This window comes from Mizuhopecten yessoensis, unplaced genomic scaffold, assembly GCF_002113885.1.
Source record: "Mizuhopecten yessoensis strain PY_sf001 unplaced genomic scaffold, ASM211388v2 scaffold5229, whole genome shotgun sequence".
NCBI classification, from domain to species: domain Eukaryota; kingdom Metazoa; phylum Mollusca; class Bivalvia; order Pectinida; family Pectinidae; genus Mizuhopecten; species Mizuhopecten yessoensis.
The window spans coordinates 1,167,159-1,186,149 of NW_018405944.1; the positions used below are offsets into that span (position 1 = coordinate 1,167,159).

At 38.3% G+C, this 18,991-nt stretch overlaps 1 protein-coding gene across 1 annotated transcript in view; it reads right to left on the reverse strand.

Moving 5' to 3' along the window:
- The window catches only part of LOC110450440 (probable methyltransferase TARBP1), a 32,113-nt gene extending 13,214 nt beyond the window's left edge, over positions 1-18,899 (reverse strand). The window contains exons 1-18 of the mRNA XM_021497974.1: positions 18,799-18,899; positions 16,298-17,362; positions 15,888-15,954; positions 15,580-15,725; positions 15,209-15,261; positions 14,332-14,432; positions 13,217-13,352; positions 12,348-12,444; positions 11,317-11,518; positions 10,554-10,802; positions 7,959-8,062; positions 6,962-7,108; positions 6,350-6,534; positions 5,017-5,212; positions 3,327-3,509; positions 2,409-2,581; positions 1,862-1,933; positions 175-406 (exon numbers count right to left, since the gene is read on the reverse strand). Coding sequence (XP_021353649.1) covers positions 175-406; positions 1,862-1,933; positions 2,409-2,581; positions 3,327-3,509; positions 5,017-5,212; positions 6,350-6,534; positions 6,962-7,108; positions 7,959-8,062; positions 10,554-10,802; positions 11,317-11,518; positions 12,348-12,444; positions 13,217-13,352; positions 14,332-14,432; positions 15,209-15,261; positions 15,580-15,725; positions 15,888-15,954; positions 16,298-17,362; positions 18,799-18,834 — 3,444 coding nt within the window. The 5' untranslated portion in view covers positions 18,835-18,899. The remainder of the gene's footprint in view (positions 1-174; positions 407-1,861; positions 1,934-2,408; positions 2,582-3,326; positions 3,510-5,016; positions 5,213-6,349; positions 6,535-6,961; positions 7,109-7,958; positions 8,063-10,553; positions 10,803-11,316; positions 11,519-12,347; positions 12,445-13,216; positions 13,353-14,331; positions 14,433-15,208; positions 15,262-15,579; positions 15,726-15,887; positions 15,955-16,297; positions 17,363-18,798) is intronic.
- Between the last annotated feature and the right edge of the window lie 92 nt (positions 18,900-18,991).

Consider the following 18,991-nt stretch of genomic DNA (forward strand, 5'->3'; position numbering starts at 1 on the left):
GTGTGACACCACATTGCAATTTCACAACTCCTATGTGGGGACGTTAAGCTGTAATACCCCACCTTTTTGGGGTGAGGGAGGGGTTGGGACACCAAACTGAAATGTCACAACTTGCTCAACGGAGTGAGACAACACTTGACAAATTGACTCTGACTATTTACTTATTCTTTTTACCTGCACAATGAAGGGTTCCAGAAGTACAAAGAATTGGAAAGCCCTGTTTTTCTGACGATGAGCCATGGAATTCGGGAAGGTAGTTCCTTTGTGAGCTGATGTTATTACCCGATACCTGTCAATCAGAGTGTCAATCAGCCCCTGGACCAATGTGGTGTGGGCGGGGTTATCTGTCTGGAGGCGGAGCAACAAGGCAATAACATATGCCCTCACTGATGTATCAGTTGGAATGCTACAAAGAAAATATTACAGTGTGAAATTTACATTTACAGAGAATACAGGACACTACAGGACCATAAAAGAAAAGGTTCATCTGCAGATATATAACAAGAGGCCCAGAGGGCCTGTATCGCTCACCTGGATAACAAAGCAACCATGGAAAATTATTAACTATTTCCAAATATTGGTGCTGTCTCTCAGCAACACTCGTCCCTCATAAGATCCCATATTTCTGGATTAAACTCAATTTCCCCTATTGGGCCTGACCCTCTGCTCCCTAAAAGCAACCATCTATTTATACAAACTTTAGTCCAGTTTGCCCAAGGATGCTCTACACAAAATTAGGTTAAAATTCCTCCAAATAAACTGAAGGAAAAGGATTTTAAACATTTATTATGTTCACCCTACTGAACCCTTCCCCTTTGCTCCCAGGGGGACTACACTCTGTTTAAACAAAAGTTTGAAATGATGCTTTGGACCTTTGGTAACATACTGAAGGTGAAGGATTTTGAAGATCTAAACCTCAAATTCTCCATCTTGCTGCACCCAGAGGAGCCACACCCTCCATTTATACAATTTAATCCCCTTCGCCAAAGGATGCTCCAAACCAAATTGGGTTAAAATAACTCCAATGGTAAAGGAGAAGAATGATTTGAAAGATTTAAACTTCAAATTCACCTTTTGAGCTTCACCTCTCACCCAAAAGGGGCCAATTAACCATCCGTTTGAACAAGATTTAGTCCCCTTTGCCCAAGGATGCTCCAGGTCAAATTTGGATAAAATCCCTCCAATGGTTCAGAAGAAGAAGGATTTTAAGGTTTAAACTTCAAATTCTCCTATTGGGTCCCATCCATCAGCACCCAGAGGGGCCACACCCTCTGTTTAAACAAAATTGAGTCCCCTTTGCCCAAGGATGCTCCAGGCCAAATTTGGTCAAAATCAATGAAGCTGTTCATTGTAAAGGAAACGTTGACGGCCGGACACCGTATTCCGCGGTATGGCTCCTTGGACCAGGTGAGCTAATAAAACTGTTGCTGTGTGGCATTGTTCATGTGGGCAATGTTAGTGTAGTATATATTTTATACAGTGTCAATATATTCAACACAATATATATTTATTACAACACAAAACCAGCTAAACATTTTCACAGCACATGCAAATGTCCATTTTTACAGTATTTCTTGTAGCTACACTGGCGAACTTAATGTCCTTTTGACCTGAAAATTTCCAACCTGAAATTGATCTAAATTTCAGGCCGAATTAAGATTAAATTCAGGTCAATTTCACAAATGTTCATAACCATAAGACAATTTGCCTGTGGACAGGCGAAGAACGAAAATAATTTAATACACATGTATCATAAAGCTTGGAGTAATCAGTTATCCTTAAATTTAAAGATCTATAAGAACACTGAAGTTCAAAAGCATTCATGATACCTAATATTTTATTTTTTATTTTTTGCAAATACCTTTCCATGACTTCATTCACTGAACAGGTGTTTCCAAGAGCCTGGATGTATGCATTCAACTCCATCGTCTGTCTGAAACAGATCCAACAAGCACATACTACAATGTTGTACAATTTAAGAGCCGTTCACAATTTTTTAATAAACTGGAAATGAACAGGTGTTATTTCTTGAAATAAGGGACCCTTGTGAGATGTTAAAAATAACTGGTGCTTTTCAAAATATTAAGGATGCTCAGTTTGCAAAAATTAAGATGCAATTGTTTCAAGTTTTTTTTTGATAGGCTGGAAATATTCTGCTGGTGTCTTCCTCAAATTCCCAAAACGTACTATGACAAGACACAAAAACGGTTTAAATTTTTCGGTCTCATTTTGTAAATGAACACGACACTCGCGTAAATCTATCAAAAAATCACTTTTCCTTGTACATGAGAAGTATATGGCAAGTTTGGTGAATGTATGCAGTTTACAAAGTATGATTAAGTATCTATAGGTGATCTAGTTTTATTAATACTTAGTATTTTAACCTAATTCTCCTGTTAGTAACCTACTTCTCTTGCCGTTTGTGTATGGTGCCATACAGACAACAGGATACCATGATGGAGTAGAACTTGGTCATGTGAGGGAGCAGTTTGGCGTCGGCCCACACATGGCAGAGATTAGAGGCTAGCAGATGGAACAGCCCGTTCTTCCCCTCTCCCAGCTCCAAAAGCAGATCAGCATTCTGCAAACAAGATATTGACTTTTCTATTTTTGTTAGTACTGCTGGCATATTGAATGCTTAATGATTAAATATCTTCTCTCAAAGAACAACGGCCTGGACTAGTTTATCAGTTTATCCCAATGACCAGTTAGCACAATCTGGTAAAAGGTTTGTCTATAGTTTGGAGGTTCATGGTTCAAATCCTTATATTTGACACCTAACATACCCACTGAAGATGACATAAGGTCTTGTGTGTCCTCAGAGTTAAAAGCTATATGTTGAAGGACAGAAGATAAACAGAACTGGAAGTCAGTCTAGAATTGTAAGGTCTCGAGTTCAAATCCTGGTCTGGAAGTCATGAATTTTCTTTCCCGATATATAATTCATCCCTAGATAGATAATTAAAAAATCATATTCAAATTAAATCATCACATAACAAAATTATATTTTATCATATTTCAACATGTATCTCATTTATAAATTTTAATCAGCAAATTGAAATTGTCACCTATAATTCTTTTCAAAAAAATATTATCGAGTATTAAATAACAAAATTTATTTTATTTAAATTCAATTGCAGAGCAAAAATATGTTACTACTGTAGTATAGTGGGAGCATGTTAATGTTGAAACTCTTTGGAAAAGTAAATTTTCCTGATTATACGAACAGGGTTTGTCACTAAACAGCTTACCATTTCTTGAATGTAAGTTTTCTAAATTATCCCATCAACTTTACTGAAGTTCTACTAGACTCATTAGGGTTATACCTGTGCAAGTTTCTGGACGATAGGCGAGTCCTCTGGGAGTGACAGCAGGGCTGGTTGGAAGGCCATGGTGATGAACTCAGACATGACAGTGAGGTAACCAGTGCCCCTGGTGTTCTCCTGGGTCACTACCCAGGCCAGTTCTAGGGTCTCGATCACCTTAGCAACTGAACCCTCATTTGTTACCTAAGGAAAAGACGGACAACAGTGAGACACTTTCAATTCAATATTACAAATAATAATCATGGTGTAATTATCACACCATGATCAGAAAATACTGGAAAAGATTTGTATTTTTTTTTTTTATGGACATGAATTAGCTAAACATAAAGCCGTTCTAAAGAAATGGAACGGAACTTAAAGTCTAACCAAGAGCGAAAGCATGATACACCTGTCAGACCCTCGGAAGGGTATTGATATATTGGAAGCAGGTAGTGACATACGATATAAATGTGTTTCACCGTGTTCACCGTTTGTTGGTGACTGTGACTTTGCCATTCATTTACTATGTTTACGGTCAGGTGCAAGCTATCCTGTGTTTATGGTACAAGCTATCCTGTGTTTATGGTACAAATTATCCTGTGTTTATGGTACAAGCTATCCTGTGTTTCAGGATTACACTTTTGTGGTCAATGTGGTCGATGTTGCTTTTACTAAAACTAGAACCTTGGCTTTGAGGTAGGAGTCTTGAACAAACAATTAAAAATTCATGCATTTTCGACGGAATGTCCTTATTTGGCAATAAAAAAGGCTCATAACTCTGCCAAATAGTGTTTAAATGTCCCGATTTAAGAACTCAGTTAATGCATTCAGGTAATCACCGACTTCAAGCATTAAGAGCAATGGAGCTAAAATCAGTGTATAATTAGTATGTCATACAGATAGACCGACATATGGTGGGTCCGATGGAAAAGGCAAATAATTACTGTTCCTATCCACCTATGTTACAGGCGTATAAAACAAAGTGGTTGTTTCATAAAAACAGGGAAACATCGGTCATTTTACAATTGATGTTTAGCTAGGAAACTTTGCGACTTTTACCTTGCTGTCTCAGCAGCATGTGCTTCCTCATTGTGTCACTTGTTAGGTAAAAACTAACAAAAATTATAATGAAATACCAATCATCACTAAATATGAAATTACATGGAAAATTAATTTTCAAAAACCAAACAGAGTGAAAATAAGTTTGACTTTTGACCTTTGAGAACAAGTGTATAACCTCTTCAGCCTTCGTTCAATTCAAACCCCTCCCTTATGTATTTGTAAGAAATTATAATGAGTGTGACAAACTTGTTGAATGCTAGCTGTGAGCGCTGAAATGGCAGCACCGGCTGTATGCTCCCCAGGGAGTTGAGAAAGATATTGGCTGGTTGCAAAGGCCCTATAGCCAAGGATAATAATTTGTGAACCGCTTTGAGACGACCTAGGAACTAGGTTTACTCCAACATTGTTAGAGGTTTATACGGCGAGATACTTTTGACAGGCGTCATCGCAGTTAGCAAAATCATATCTGATAGAAAAAAGTCTGACCAGCGGCCTCTTCTGTTATAGGAGTAGACCTGGGTGGTGATAAAGCAGTTTAATTATAAGAACCTCGAATAATTATTATTTTTATTAACTTCACCAGGGACAGTATACGTCCCTGACTTGACATTGACTGGCCAGAAGCAGGAGTGACTTGATGCTGACTCACCAGAGGCAGGAGTGACTTGATGCATTTTAACACCACCAAGACTGTGTCTGCCTTGGTGAGGGACAGACACTCGAGACACAGGTCCAGGAGAATGGTGGCTGGGCGATGTAGAGGTCGTCCGAGGGTCAGGTACAGCAGCTGCAGCGTCCACTGGGACGATAGGAACTTGGATGAGAACCGGCCCCACTCCTCACGACTAAACATAGGTCAACATTAAATATGTCACTTCTTATATCATAGGTTTGAAAAATTGTACAACATGTAACTTCTGCCAAGTATTATTCCCTTTCAAGATTTTTGTGGTTTGAGTGGAATCATGAATGTTACCAGTAATAACACTAAAATTGACTTAAAATGTACCAGCATGCTCAGAAAGTTTGAATCAATCAAATATTTGTACTGTGAATCTGCTAAAGGAAGTCTTAAAACTGAAAATGTCTACAGTGTTTAAAAATAGGTTGTTTTCTTAATAGATACTGAGCAAGGGAACTGAAACTCCATTTTCTCTCTCCCTTTTTTAGAATGGTGTCCTTGGTGAATGACATTCTTCCTAGAGCAGCGATGGATTTGCTACTACTTGTACCTCAAATTAAGTTTACAAATCCTTTCATACTTTCATAGCCCTGTGAAATTAATTTCCTACTTGCGCACATCAAGTAATAGATAATTTCATAACCAGTATGATTCAAGAATTGAAAGTAATTGTTTCTTATCATGACCAATCAAAATGGCCTCTGATGATTTGAATAAACCTTTTTATTTTGTTGAAATTTTATGGTCCTAAAGCAGTTTATTTCACTGTAGTTTATAGACTACAGGTTTTTCATTCTCGTTACTCCAGGGGTTATACTCATTTTTGCTCTCTACACCCCTGAAATATGTCATCGCAAAATTGAAGGCACATGCTAGCTATTTGATTGGTCTCGGGTAAAAATAACCTGACCAATCTCCAGGCTGATACCTGTCCTTTGAAAATTACAGAGGAGCGACACTCAACTTCAATTTTACCATTAAGCGAAAGCGAGCTTCTTAATCTTTTGATGTACATCAAAGGATCAAACTAGTCTTCTTGTCTCATCCACAAGGTGGTGCTCACTCATGAGCCTTCGATTTTGCTACTAAGTATGACATATTCCAGGGGTGCAAAGAGCGAAAGTGAGTGTAACCCCTGGAGTATCGAGGATGCAGGTTTGCAGGTTTTCATGGTCCCTACAACTCCCTCTGATACAAGATCATACAGAACTGTAGTTCTCTATGAAATAATTTCCTTACAACTCCATGTGAAACAACTTCTAATGAACTGTTGTTTTCTCTGAAACAAGGTGTTACTGACCTCTCCACTGTCGATGGTCTTGTGAGTGATACTGTGATGTCTACCTCCTGTGTAAACCGGAGAATATCCTCAACCAGGGCCTGCTGTTGTGGCGTCAGGCCCTTCCAGGGCACAGTGTGTACAGTGGCCACAGCACCGAGGACTGCTCCAGCCCCTACCAGCTGGATCTGTCCTTCCATACTCACCTGGGGAACAAATAGGTAGGAACCATACAGTAGAAAGTTTATCACAAATCGTTTAAGTAATTGGCCAAGTTCTTGAGAGGAACCAGTAGAGAGGATAGAATGGTGTGCATATCACAGCATATTAGATGTTTTTTCTGTTAATGTTGAATATTTCCCTTTAAATAATGAGAATTTTTAAAATTCTTATTCAATACTTAAATCATCTTATCACTATAGCTATGACACAAAAAATATTCAATCATGTTGTTTTGTTTGGAAAGTTATGTAATTGTTTAATTTGCAGTGTTATAAAGTGCCAGGCATGTTATTTAGGGGCCACAAAATGACCTGTTTGAGTATAACTATGCCATGGTTTACAGAGGGTACAGATATAACAAACATTTGTATTAAATTTGAAATGGGCCATAAATGTAACCATGTATCTCACCTGAGGCAATGCAGACACCTGTCTGAGGGTTTGTAAACAGCATGTGACAAGGCGGTGGATACAGCTCACTGAACTGTTGTCATGGAAACACCTCGTCACCATAGCAACTGCTTTTTCACAGAGTTCTATGCTTGGGAGATCATTAGTCTGAAATTAAATATTACATATCAGTTTTATGGAGAAAGGTAAAACATACATGTTGTTCTCGGAGGATCTGGGTTTGAATCTCAGTTTGCATTTTCCTCATCATTATATACCATCAGATGAGATTAGTTTGATTGAACTGAAAAGCATCTTCCATCATGTTACATATCACATAATTTTAACTGTTGTTAGGACACAACAACCAAACCAACAAACTTTCATCTTGAAATCTTTATACATTTCAAAGGTTTCAACACAGACCTCCTGAAAGTTACCAAATTACTTTGCATAGTGCTGATCAATCTTGGAATTCAACTATTTCTTATTATGAAACATCTCTTACTTAGATAGCTGAATGACTGAATGACATTATAGGACAGTATAATTAATAGAGTATGGGATCATATGGTGATTCTCATCACAGCTGTGACTTCAGATTTTACACTCGAGGTAGAATTTTCATATCCTCCATAACCTGGATTTTGGTAAAGTTGACAAAAACATTGTGAAAGTTGAATAATTGAAGTACATATTCCAGACAAAATACAAATTAATCTAGAACATATTTGGAAATATTAGATAATCAACTTTTCACTGTCCTTTTTTAACTTCTGAAATCAACAGAATTACCTTTATCTTGCTCAAATTGAACTATTTCATTGCATAAAACAATGTCAAAGGTATTTCACTCTGTTATTTTGTAAAAAGGGTCATTGTAAGAATTTTTGAATTTTATTTTCAAAGATATTGTTATGTGATTTCTCAGAGGTGGGAGAACAATAATCTATTATACGTAATACTAGGAGATACACTTGGGGCCAATCACGTGTAGAGATGGCAGAATTATCCTCACCTCTCTCCAGCCCCCTGTCATCCTCTGCTCTATAAATAACAGTAGCTCTGCCCGGCAACTCGCCAGCCCCTCCCGGACAATGCTGTACAACGCATCATTGTCAGCTGTAATGATCAAATGTGAGCAAAATCACTTTATTATATTTAAACCATGCCACTAGATTTAAAGTTACAGGTAATATAAACATAATAAATATGCTCAAGTATTTTTGCATTACAAAACGAAATGCAACTAAAACACATTTAAGTTAATTGTTCTTTAAACATCACAGTCCTAAATGAGGCTCCCAATGCATACTACTGACCCTCCCTGGACAGATGGATATTCTATTTATTCAACAAGCCTATACGATAAATACACTCCTTTTACCTAAATGCTGAATTTTCATAAGTTAATTTTAATTTTTAATGAGATTGACATACTTCAACATGGTACACATATATAAGTTATTGAGTATTGAACTGCTTTCAGTTGGCATTCATAGGTAATATGAATGCCAACTGAACAAAGGGGAATTCATTGTAAAGCATGTGCACATACATAAATGCCTACTGGAAAGCAGTTCATTACTTACAACTGAACAACCTAGTCATAAAGACCACCAGGTAATAACACGAAGCTTCAGAATTTCTCCATAAGTGTTTCTAGGGATTTGCTATAAAAACCTCCCATCTGTTTGCCCTCTGGTCTAGAAGGCTACCTGTCTATACAAACTTCCCATCTGTTTGCCCTCTGGTCTAGAAGGCTACCTATCTATAAAAACCTCCCATCTGTTTGCCCTCTGGCCTAGAAGGCTACCTGTCTATAAAAACCTCCCAACTGTTTGCCCTCTGGTCAAGAGGGCAACCTGTCTATTAAAACCTCCCATCTGTTTGCCCTCTGGTCTAGAAGGCTACCTGTCTATAAAAACCTCCCATCTGTTTTCCCTCTGGTCTAGAAGGTTACCTGTCTATAAAAACCTCCCATCTGTTTTCCCTCTGGTCTAGAAGGTTACCTGTCTATAAAAACCTCCCATCTGTTTGCCCTCTGGTTTAGACGGCAACCTGTCTATAAAAACCTCCCAATTGTTTGCTCTCTGGTCTAGAAGGGAAACTGTCTATAAAAACCTCCCATCTGTTTGCCCTCTGGTCAAGAGGGCAGCCTGTCTATCAAAACCTCCCATCTGTTTTCCCTCTGGTCTAGAAGGCAACCTGTCTATTGAAACCTCCCATCTGTTTTCCCTCTGGTCTAGAATGCTACCTGTCTATTGAAACCTCCCATCTGTTTGCCCTCTGCTCTAGAAGGCTACCTGTCTATAAAAACCTCCAATCTGTTTGCCCTCTGCTCTAGAAGGCTACCTGTCTATAAAATCCACTCATCTGTTTGCCCTCTGGTCTAGTAGGTTACCTGTCTATAGAAACCTCCAATCTGTTTGCCCTCTGGTCTAGAAGGCTACCTGTCTATTGAAACCTCCCATCTGTTTTCCCTCTGGCCTAGAAGGCTACCTGTCCATAAAAACCTCCAATCTGTTTGCCCTCTGGTCTTGAAGGCTACCTGTCTATAAAAACCTCCCATATGTTTGCCCACTGGTCTAGAAGGCTCCCTGTCTATAAAAACCTCCCATATGTTTGCCCACTGGTCTAGAAGGCTACCTGTCTATAAAAACCTCCCATATGTTTGCCCACTGGTCTAGAAGGCTACCTGTCTATAAAACCTCCCATCTGTTTGCCCTCTGGTCTAGAAGGCTACCTGTCTATAAAAACCTCCCATATGTTTGCCCACTGGTCTAGAAGGCTACCTGTCTATAAAAACCTCCCATCTGTTTGCCCACTGGTCTAGAAGGCTACCTGATTATAAAAAAACTCCCATATGTTTGCCCACTGGTCTAGAAGGCAACCTGTCTATAAAACCTCCCATCTGTTTTCCCTCTGGTCTAGAATGCTACCTGTCTATTGAAACCTCCCATCTGTTTTCCCTCTGGTCTAGAAGGCTACCTGTCTATAAAAACCTCCCATCTGTTTGCCCTCTGGTCTAGAAGGCTACCTGTCTATAAAAACCTCCAATCTGTTTGCCCTCTGGTCTAGAAGGCAACCTGTCTATAAAAACCTCCCATCTGTTTGCCCACTGGTCTAGAAGGCTACCTGTCTATAAAAACCTCCCATCTGTTTGCCCTCTGGTCTAGAAGGTTACCTGTCTATAAAAACCACCCATCTGTTTGCCCTCTAGTCTAGAAGGCTACCTGTCTATAAAAACCTCCAATCTGTTTGCCCTCTGGTCTAGAAGGCTACATGTCTTTAAAATCCTCCCATCTGTTTGCCCACTGGTCTAGAAGGCAACCTGTCTATAAAAACCACCTATCTGTTTGCCCTCTGGTCTAGAAGGCAACCTGTCTATAAAATCCACTCATCTGTTTGCCCTCTGGTCTAGAAGGCAACCTGTCTATATAAACCTCCCATCTGTTTGCCCTCTAGTCTAGAAGGCTACCTGTCTATAAAAAACACCCATCTGTTTGCCCTCTGGTCTAGAAGGCTACCTGTCTATGAAGACCTCCCTTAAATGCCCACCTTTGCATTCCCTACTCTGGGTTTTTTATAGGCCGGTTTGGCTTTAACTTACCTGTAAGTGTACCAAGTTCTGACACAAAACACAGCAACAGTTCTATGGCCCTTTCTGCTTTGTGTGCAGGCAGGTAGGGTCGACTGTTCACTGTGTTCGCTATCTCTGTCAACTCTCCCAGAATCCCTGATAAAGATGGCTGTGGTTTGTTGATATCGGCTACCAACGGCAACAATTTCGCATCCACAGCCAAAAATGTGAAGCGTACAATCTGTACAGCCTCCAGCTCTGCCCAAAGGAACTTTGAACCTGCAGGAGGGAAACAACAATGGATGAATATTATTTTATTCAAAAGAAATATCAACGGGATCTTTCTACCTGTATTGCTTTACTTTTTTTAATTGACATACAAACATGTAACACTAAATTTGAGGCAGACTCTCAATACTTTCACCTAAGGGGTATCCCAAAATAAACAATATCTTTACAATTTTTTTAAGACCTGGTTCAGATGACTGACACAAGTTGCCATGGATGTTGAAGTCAGACCATATACATACTGGTCCACCAGTGTCCAATTACTGAAAAGTGATGAAGACTTCACACACTTCTGGATGGTTTTCTAGAGCGGAGTGTACCTATTATAACAGAGAGTTCCATGACACATTCATACTCCCCTCAAACTTCGTAAATACTGAATATTTTAATGCTGCAAAATTAGCTGTTACCAAGGTACAACCACATGCACCCTAACTGTAGATCTTAATTCTCACAGACCTGCTATCAACACCAGAGATAGGGAGTATCTTTATCTTTATCGTACCTTCTGTTACTTGAACAAAGGATGTAGTCTCTTGATGTAGGTAATTCTGGATGTCAGAATGTGTCCAATTCTCTGTATCAGCTCCACAAAATTTCTCGATTTGATTGACAACTTTTTTCCACAGGGTTGTTCCCCTTTGTAGACTCTCGCTCATGGAAAACACTGCTAACACGGCAGCCAACTCCTTAGGCAGTACACTTCTCTGAAATGCAAATAAACCTGTTTACCATAATAATAACAAGGTATTTATTTTGCAGAATTTGTTTCTATTTATAGTAACAGTGATTTTTTTACCGTAAAATCAATTCACGTCCAGACAGGAAGCCCTGTGTAATGGTTGAGTTTGGTTTTCCCATGAAAGTCCAGTTATTGTGCAGAAAATGATTTTCTTTTTAAAACAGCTACCTTGACCTTTAACCTTTGTACGTGAAAAGCAATCCAAAGCAAGCTTTTCCAGTTAGGAAGCCCTCAGCATGTTTCAATACCAAGAACACTTGTATAAACCCATGAAAAAGTTTATAATATACGATTTCTGTTATTTATTTGTTGAATTAAGTGTCGTAATCTTTAGATTTGGCAATATTTTTAAATGCTGATCAGGACTCAAATAACATCAAACTTTATCTGGGTAAATATCAAAGGACATCATATCCTTGTCCTGCTTAAATCACTATGATTTAAAATAAATCCTTGACTGTATAAATCACTATGATTTAAAATATCCTTGTCCTGCGTAAATCACTATGATTTATAATATATGCTTGTCCTGCAAAAATGATTATGGTTTAAAATATATCCTTGTCCTGCATAAAACACTATGGTTTAAAATATATCCTTGTCCTGGGTAAATCACTATGATTTATGATATATCCTTGTCCTGCGTAAATCACTATGATTTATAATATATGCTTGTCCTGCATAAATCACTATGATTTATAATATATCCTTGTCGTGCATAAATGACTATGATCTATAATATATCCTTGTCCTGCATAAATCACTATGATTTAAAATATTTATCATTAACTTACTGTGTCGACTAGGTTGACCAAAGCCTCGGCAAAATAACACTGGGCAGCACCCCGGATATAGCTGTGTATTGTGTTGAGGGTAGCGCTCATGGTCTTCCTGGAAACAAAATGTTGATGCAAGCTCACCACTGATCACATGTTAATTCTCACCTCATAGTGACTCGACGTACTCATAGAAAACTCATGCTACAGAAAACAATATATGGCAACTACCATTGGCGCAATCGGGAGTTTAGCACAATATTCTAAGCGGGTTCTAGCCCCAGCTACAGCACTATCTTTATCACTAATACTAGCTATTCCTCGCCCTACTTCAAACTGGTGTTGTTGACCCTCCCCATTCAAGGTAGGAGAACCCTTGGCGGGAGTCAAAGAACCTGGGTTGGTGTTTGAAGAAAAGGGGGAATAGTGTAAAAAATGTGCAATGATTAGGTTGCCTTACAAGCGTCAGCTGTGGGGAATTTCCTTTTTGCTCAGCGGTAGAGCATCGGGCTGGAAAGCCAAGGGTCGTGGGTTCCAGCCCCAGCGACAGCCCTATCTTTATCACTATTCCTTGTCCTACTACTGTAAAACAGTAGTTCCTATCTGCCTTTTACTATAGTTGACTGTACCTAATCACCATGAGTAATTAATATTCTAACATCAGACTTTTCCCCCCCGAGTCACTAACTTATGTTGCGATGCTATTAATTATATGTTATTCCTCTTTGAGTAGGAAGAATTTGTGTTGTTACTTTTTCATTTTCTTTAATATTGTCATCAGATAAATAGGAGACACATTTTGAAACTAAACAGCCACATATATTTTAATTGAGGAATGGACACAAGCCATCAAACCTATCAAGATGTTACCTTGACATGTACCGTACCTCAAACTGAGGATGATATCCTTGTCTAGTAGGGGTGAAGAAGGGACATAGGATAGCCCTTTACACAGGAACAGGAAGGGCAGTGGGCCCCACGAGATCCCACTCATGGTGTGCAGGACATCTCGGAAGAACGACACTGAAATAAAAAAGAACAATAAAATTGTAACAGGAGCAGAAAAATGCAACGGCCAGACCGGGGTTCGAACCAGGACCCTCCAAACTCTAGACGGACATTCTACCAATTGAGCTACCTGGTCGCCGATGATCGACCCAGTCTTGTTCCGCAAGTAAGTATAAATCATTCAGGCCCCAATTTCTAAGACAGAAAGAAGGGGTAATTAGAATTTATGTCAGGGCTGTCAAAAGTGTTATTACATACATCTACTTTTAAAAAGTGTATGTCAGATTAGTTTTCATCTTTTTTTTTTCTTTTTCTAAATTTACCTGCAGGCTAGTATTACAAATATTGAATTGTATAAAGCAGCTGGTGACCTCTGACCTAAGGTCTCAAGTAACTAAATACATTACTGTTCTATGTAGCTGGTGACCGTGGACCTAAGGTCTCAAGTAACTAAATACATTTTTATTCTATGTAGCTGGTGACCTCTGACCTAATGCCTCAAGTAACTAAATACATTTCTAGTCTATGTAGCTGGTGACCTCTGACCTAAAGCCTTAAGTAACTTAATACATTTCTGTTCTATGTAGCTGGTGACCTCTGACTTAAGGTCTCAAGTAACTTAATACATTTCCATTTTAGATTAACTGAACCTGAGTTACATTAACACCTGTTTATCACGATAAAAGCATTGGTCCTGTGGTGTAGACAAGTCTATGAGTACAGTAAGAACCATCCATTTATTAGAAACCATCATATATCGTTGTATTTGTCACCTTATTACATATTCAAGGCCTCCTTTTTGTTACTGCCTAACAACTTATGGGTCCTGGTTTTATCATCAAATCATTTATGTAATGCTGAAGATTAAATAGACAAAATTGTGGCAATATATCAGGGTTTTACTGTTTAAATACAGATGTATAGCTCGATTATGTCCTAGGCTTGAATACATTGAGATATTCTGAAGTAAAATACAATTTGAAGGTCAAATTACCCCGCTTCTCTTCTGTTTTCAGTGCTCTCCAACAGTTTGCAAAGAAGTCCGTCAATCCCCGACCGACATTGGAAGCTGTACCTTGGAGGGCATTTGTAGGTCTGAAGAAGACATTGTTTATTACTGTTACAAATATGCCGATTCCTTATCAAAATTATTCACAGACAAATTAAACTACAAAGTTCCCGTCCTTAACCATTTCACCACTGTAGACCATAATGGACTCATCCAAATAAATGTATGTTCGAGTCTACTAAAGTTACCTAGGGGTGAAAGGGTTAATATTAGTAAAGACTAGAGCATGTCTGTATGACACAAATGCCCCCGATGTCATTGCTTGACAATTTTATAAATAGTAACTGTGACCTTGGCCTCACTTTGGAACCCTGAACTTTTTAACATTTACAAGAAGTCTGATTAAACCTGTCATGAAATGAAGTTACTGGAGTGATGTTACTAAATTGGTGGACAAATTTCTATAAATAGTAATGATGACCTTTGAACCGTGAAATGAAAACTCATTTGAAGTATTCCTGTATTTGACATTTGTATGAAGACTGATCAAAATCTGTTAAGATATGTCATGATTCGAGTGATGATATCGATAAAGATGGGAAATCTTAAGGGACAGGACTGGGCGGGACAGGATATTCGTGGGTAATACTTGATGTCCTCTCCTCCTTCCCGCCCCCCCAAAAAAATAAAATATAATTCATACTAACCAGGTAATTGTCAAATCTGTGCCATTGCTTTTAATCACTTAACACCTTTTAAGTTCTTTCAAGGGGAAATTGAAAACAAATGTTGAAGAAAATAGTACATTAGTTAGATGGATGCAAAACGGATTCCACCCAAAATCAAAATATAAATGACTTACTTGCTGAAATGTTTACTGTCCTGAATGGCTAGAAGAAATTCTCCACAAATATACTGCAATAGAAAATAATTGAATGTCATTTACATAAATAATACCAAGAAACTTACCTTAGAAACTTATCAAGGAAATATCAATAGTATACAATTCCAAGTGGAACAAAATACTAACAAAAGTGATACAAACGATGAACATATTGTTTTTGCGATAAATGATAAATCCGACAGGTCGTCCCACTCGTCAATCAGCAACAGTAGCAGCAGGGAAGAAGATACTGTTTGCAAGAATTTGAACTCCAACGATGAAATATTAATTAAAATGAGAATTTGTAGTTTAATACAAAGTTCAATACTTTAATGTTAAGAATCTGATACCTTTTCTTCTCCCTGGTAAAGGAGGGGACATAACTCCAGGTCTAAAAACAATACTGTTTCTGCTGCCCACCTCATTATGGTAACACTCTCGTGCTTCAAGGCTCGTCTGATCAAGGCCGTCAACCAGGAGGTATGCAAAGGTATGTCTACAAGATTAGGCCAAGCAATGAATATGTTGTGTTGTGAATTGTTTTTACTAATTTTAAAACTTGATTGGTTTTTCTGTATTCTAGCAATGTTTAATGCATTGGTCTACTGAGGAGGTCTCAATCAGATTCTGTATTCTGTGAAAGTTTAGAGCTTATTACCTTGGTCCACTGATGAGGCCTTGATCAGATTCTGCATTCTAGGAAGTAAAGGGCTGACGACATGGACCTACAATAGTAATACAATATACGGTCTTATAGCATTTTATATCATGTCGCCACTTATACAAGGATGTAAACACCTCGCTTCTACCGTACAGAAATCAAAACAGTCAATATATATTTAATTCCGCTCCTGTGTAGAAGTTATTTCTTTTGGTGTACATAATAGGACAACCATGCTGAATGACAATATTAATTGTACTGTCTGCACATATAATACTTACTTTCACCCTAGGTTTGACAACTACAAATGATGTTCATTTCATTTCAATCTTACAATATACCTTCATGATTTAACAATATGGGAATGTATGGTGATTACGTTTTTTGAATACAGTGTGTTTATATACCTGTTTCTCCTCCAAGGTTTCCACAAGCATGATAACATCTTCCCATAATTTACTCAGACCTGCCTCACCCAGTTTGGTCCAGCAGAACTTTGGCGGGTGCTCTGTTGTGTCCTGTAGTTTCACGTCCACCCCTCCTTGCTGACACAAGTCTACTGTCCTCTTCAATAAGTACATGCATTGTTTCCTGACTAGCGTGTTCTCACTACCAAACCCTGCCTGTATGATACTCCAGTATGACGTGAATTTCCGTAGGTCCACCTCGGCCACCATGTTGCCTTCTGCAGGCAAGAAGTAGTTCGCTAAGGAACAAAGTAACATGCTAGGCTTGCAGCTAAGATTGTCTTCTTTCCAAATAGATATGATAGTGTTCCAGCAAGCTGCCAATCGTCCTGTTGGCTTACCATTATCAAACTTCAGCAATAAGAGAAGACTCTGGCTTGACATGTGTATGATCGTTTGCTGGTCAAATAATTGTAAAATGTTCAACAAATGTTTAAACACTTCCTCAAGATGTTTATCTAATGGCACCTCAAATTTGGTTAACCTTTGCTGAAACTCTTCTTCAATGCAAATTCTAATCAAATTTTTCACAACTTCAAGAGCACAAATTACATCAAGGTATTCTGATTGTGATTCAGACTTTCTGTTTGTAGATGTAGTCCTTTCAAGAATGTGATAATTCAATGATTCCGAGCACAGATGGAGAACAGACACAAAGACTTTAGGTGAACCCCTCTGGGCACAGAGGGCCTGTAGTGACCCCACTCTGGACAGCAAGACGAGATTGTGGGACCGACTGTCAAATGATGGGTGAAGTTTACGTAGTATAGGAAGGCAAATTCTATCAGATGTATCATCACAAACTTTCGTCACTACAACATCATTCACAGAAAAGTTGTTGACAATATTTTCCAAAAATCCTAACAAGGGCAAAAGCTCAGGGTTGGTGAAATTATCGTCAGAGATGACTGGTGTAATTTTATAAACAACATCATCTACTAATTTCTCCTTGTTTATGTGTGGACTTCTCAGGAGCTGATAGTTACTGTCAGTCATCATGATCCCCTGTAACAGAAATGAAAAATAAAACAATTCCTCCTTCACATTCTTCATTACTTATTCCTTGCACATTAACTCACAATTTACAAGAATAAGAATATCTTTGTCATATTTTACAAGCAAGAACGTATCATATGATGTAATATCTCAATCCCAACAGAGTGACAATGAAAAGGATATCTAGAACTGAATCTACTGGACAGTCTGTTTAGCTACTCAGGGACACACTCAGGAATTTTGAAAGCAGGATTGGGTTGATGGTGGGGTGGGGCTGGCTGGTTGGGAGGCCTTTTTTTATAATGTCTGAATATTCCTCCCACTAGAGGCATTAAAGCACTCTTGGAGGCTCTTGGTGGAATTCACTTTTTTCTTGGAAAAGAATCAAATCCAGGAGCTCTCTATATCTTACATGTCATCTGGAGTAATTTTGGGGTTCAATCTTAATTTGAAAAAAAAAAAAAAGCATATGAAAATTCCTAACGGAAAATGTAAAATTAAATCTTATCCCAAGATAATTAAAAAGGTTAGTGCTGAAATTGTTGACACAATTTTTACATCGGTAGTCTTGTTACCAATTAAAATATTTTTAGCTATATGAGCTTAACCTTTCAAGATATTCTAAACAGCAAAATGAACCTTGATCAAGCAGGTAGTAATTAGATGTTTTTCACAGGCTGATTAGCGAGTGTACTGTGGCTAATCTACAGGTGCTGTGGGCAGACACAGGGACATGTCACATGATATAATCTGTAAATGAACGGAACTGTACTGGGTCGATTGCTAGCATTTACCCGAGGTACAGCTCGATAGCTCAATTGGTTAAAACATATTCCATCTAGAGTTTAATATAAAAGGGTCCTGTCCTGTTACATTTGGCACCCAACGAAATATAGCCATTGTTGGTGGTATAGGGAAGCCTTTGTTTGACTGGGAGGGGGCGTAGCAGAATTGACTGGACAAGCTGGGTCATTCGCCTGCAACATGATGCAAGTAATTAAGTCAATTGGTTAAAGCATCCATCTAAGAGTTTGGAGGGCCCGGATTTGAATCTCAGTTTGGCCATGCATTTTTCCATGTGTGTAACATGACAGGAAAAATGCACTGCCAGGCTTAGATTCGAATCTGGGGGCCTGCATTAAATTTAACTGGTATCCTATATATATAGTACACCAACGTGGGAATCCTGACAACCACTCTACATGTTACCTCCAACCTGTTACTTAAACAACGCTAAACCTCAATGTCAACAGATTTTCAAATAAATCATCGATCTATATATACGTAGTTAATACAGTGAATAAGGTATATACATGTACTGTAGACAACAGACAGTAGACACCTGTGTCAGGCTGTGATGATTTCTTTTATATTAATAATATTATGTTATTGGTTTGTCGATTAAGATACAGTCTTACACAATCGTTTCGTTAAGTGATAATTACGTGACCAAAACCTTTTCTATCTTTCCTTAATGTCATAAAATACGCATGCACGAATACATCGTCTGATACTTAGGCCCTACTGTATAGTCACAGCACACGACAACAATATCCACGTGGGTTTTACTATCCTAGATTTATCCGAAACGAAAGCAATTATTTTTTTCTGTTAAAATTATGAAATATTTTTTTTTAT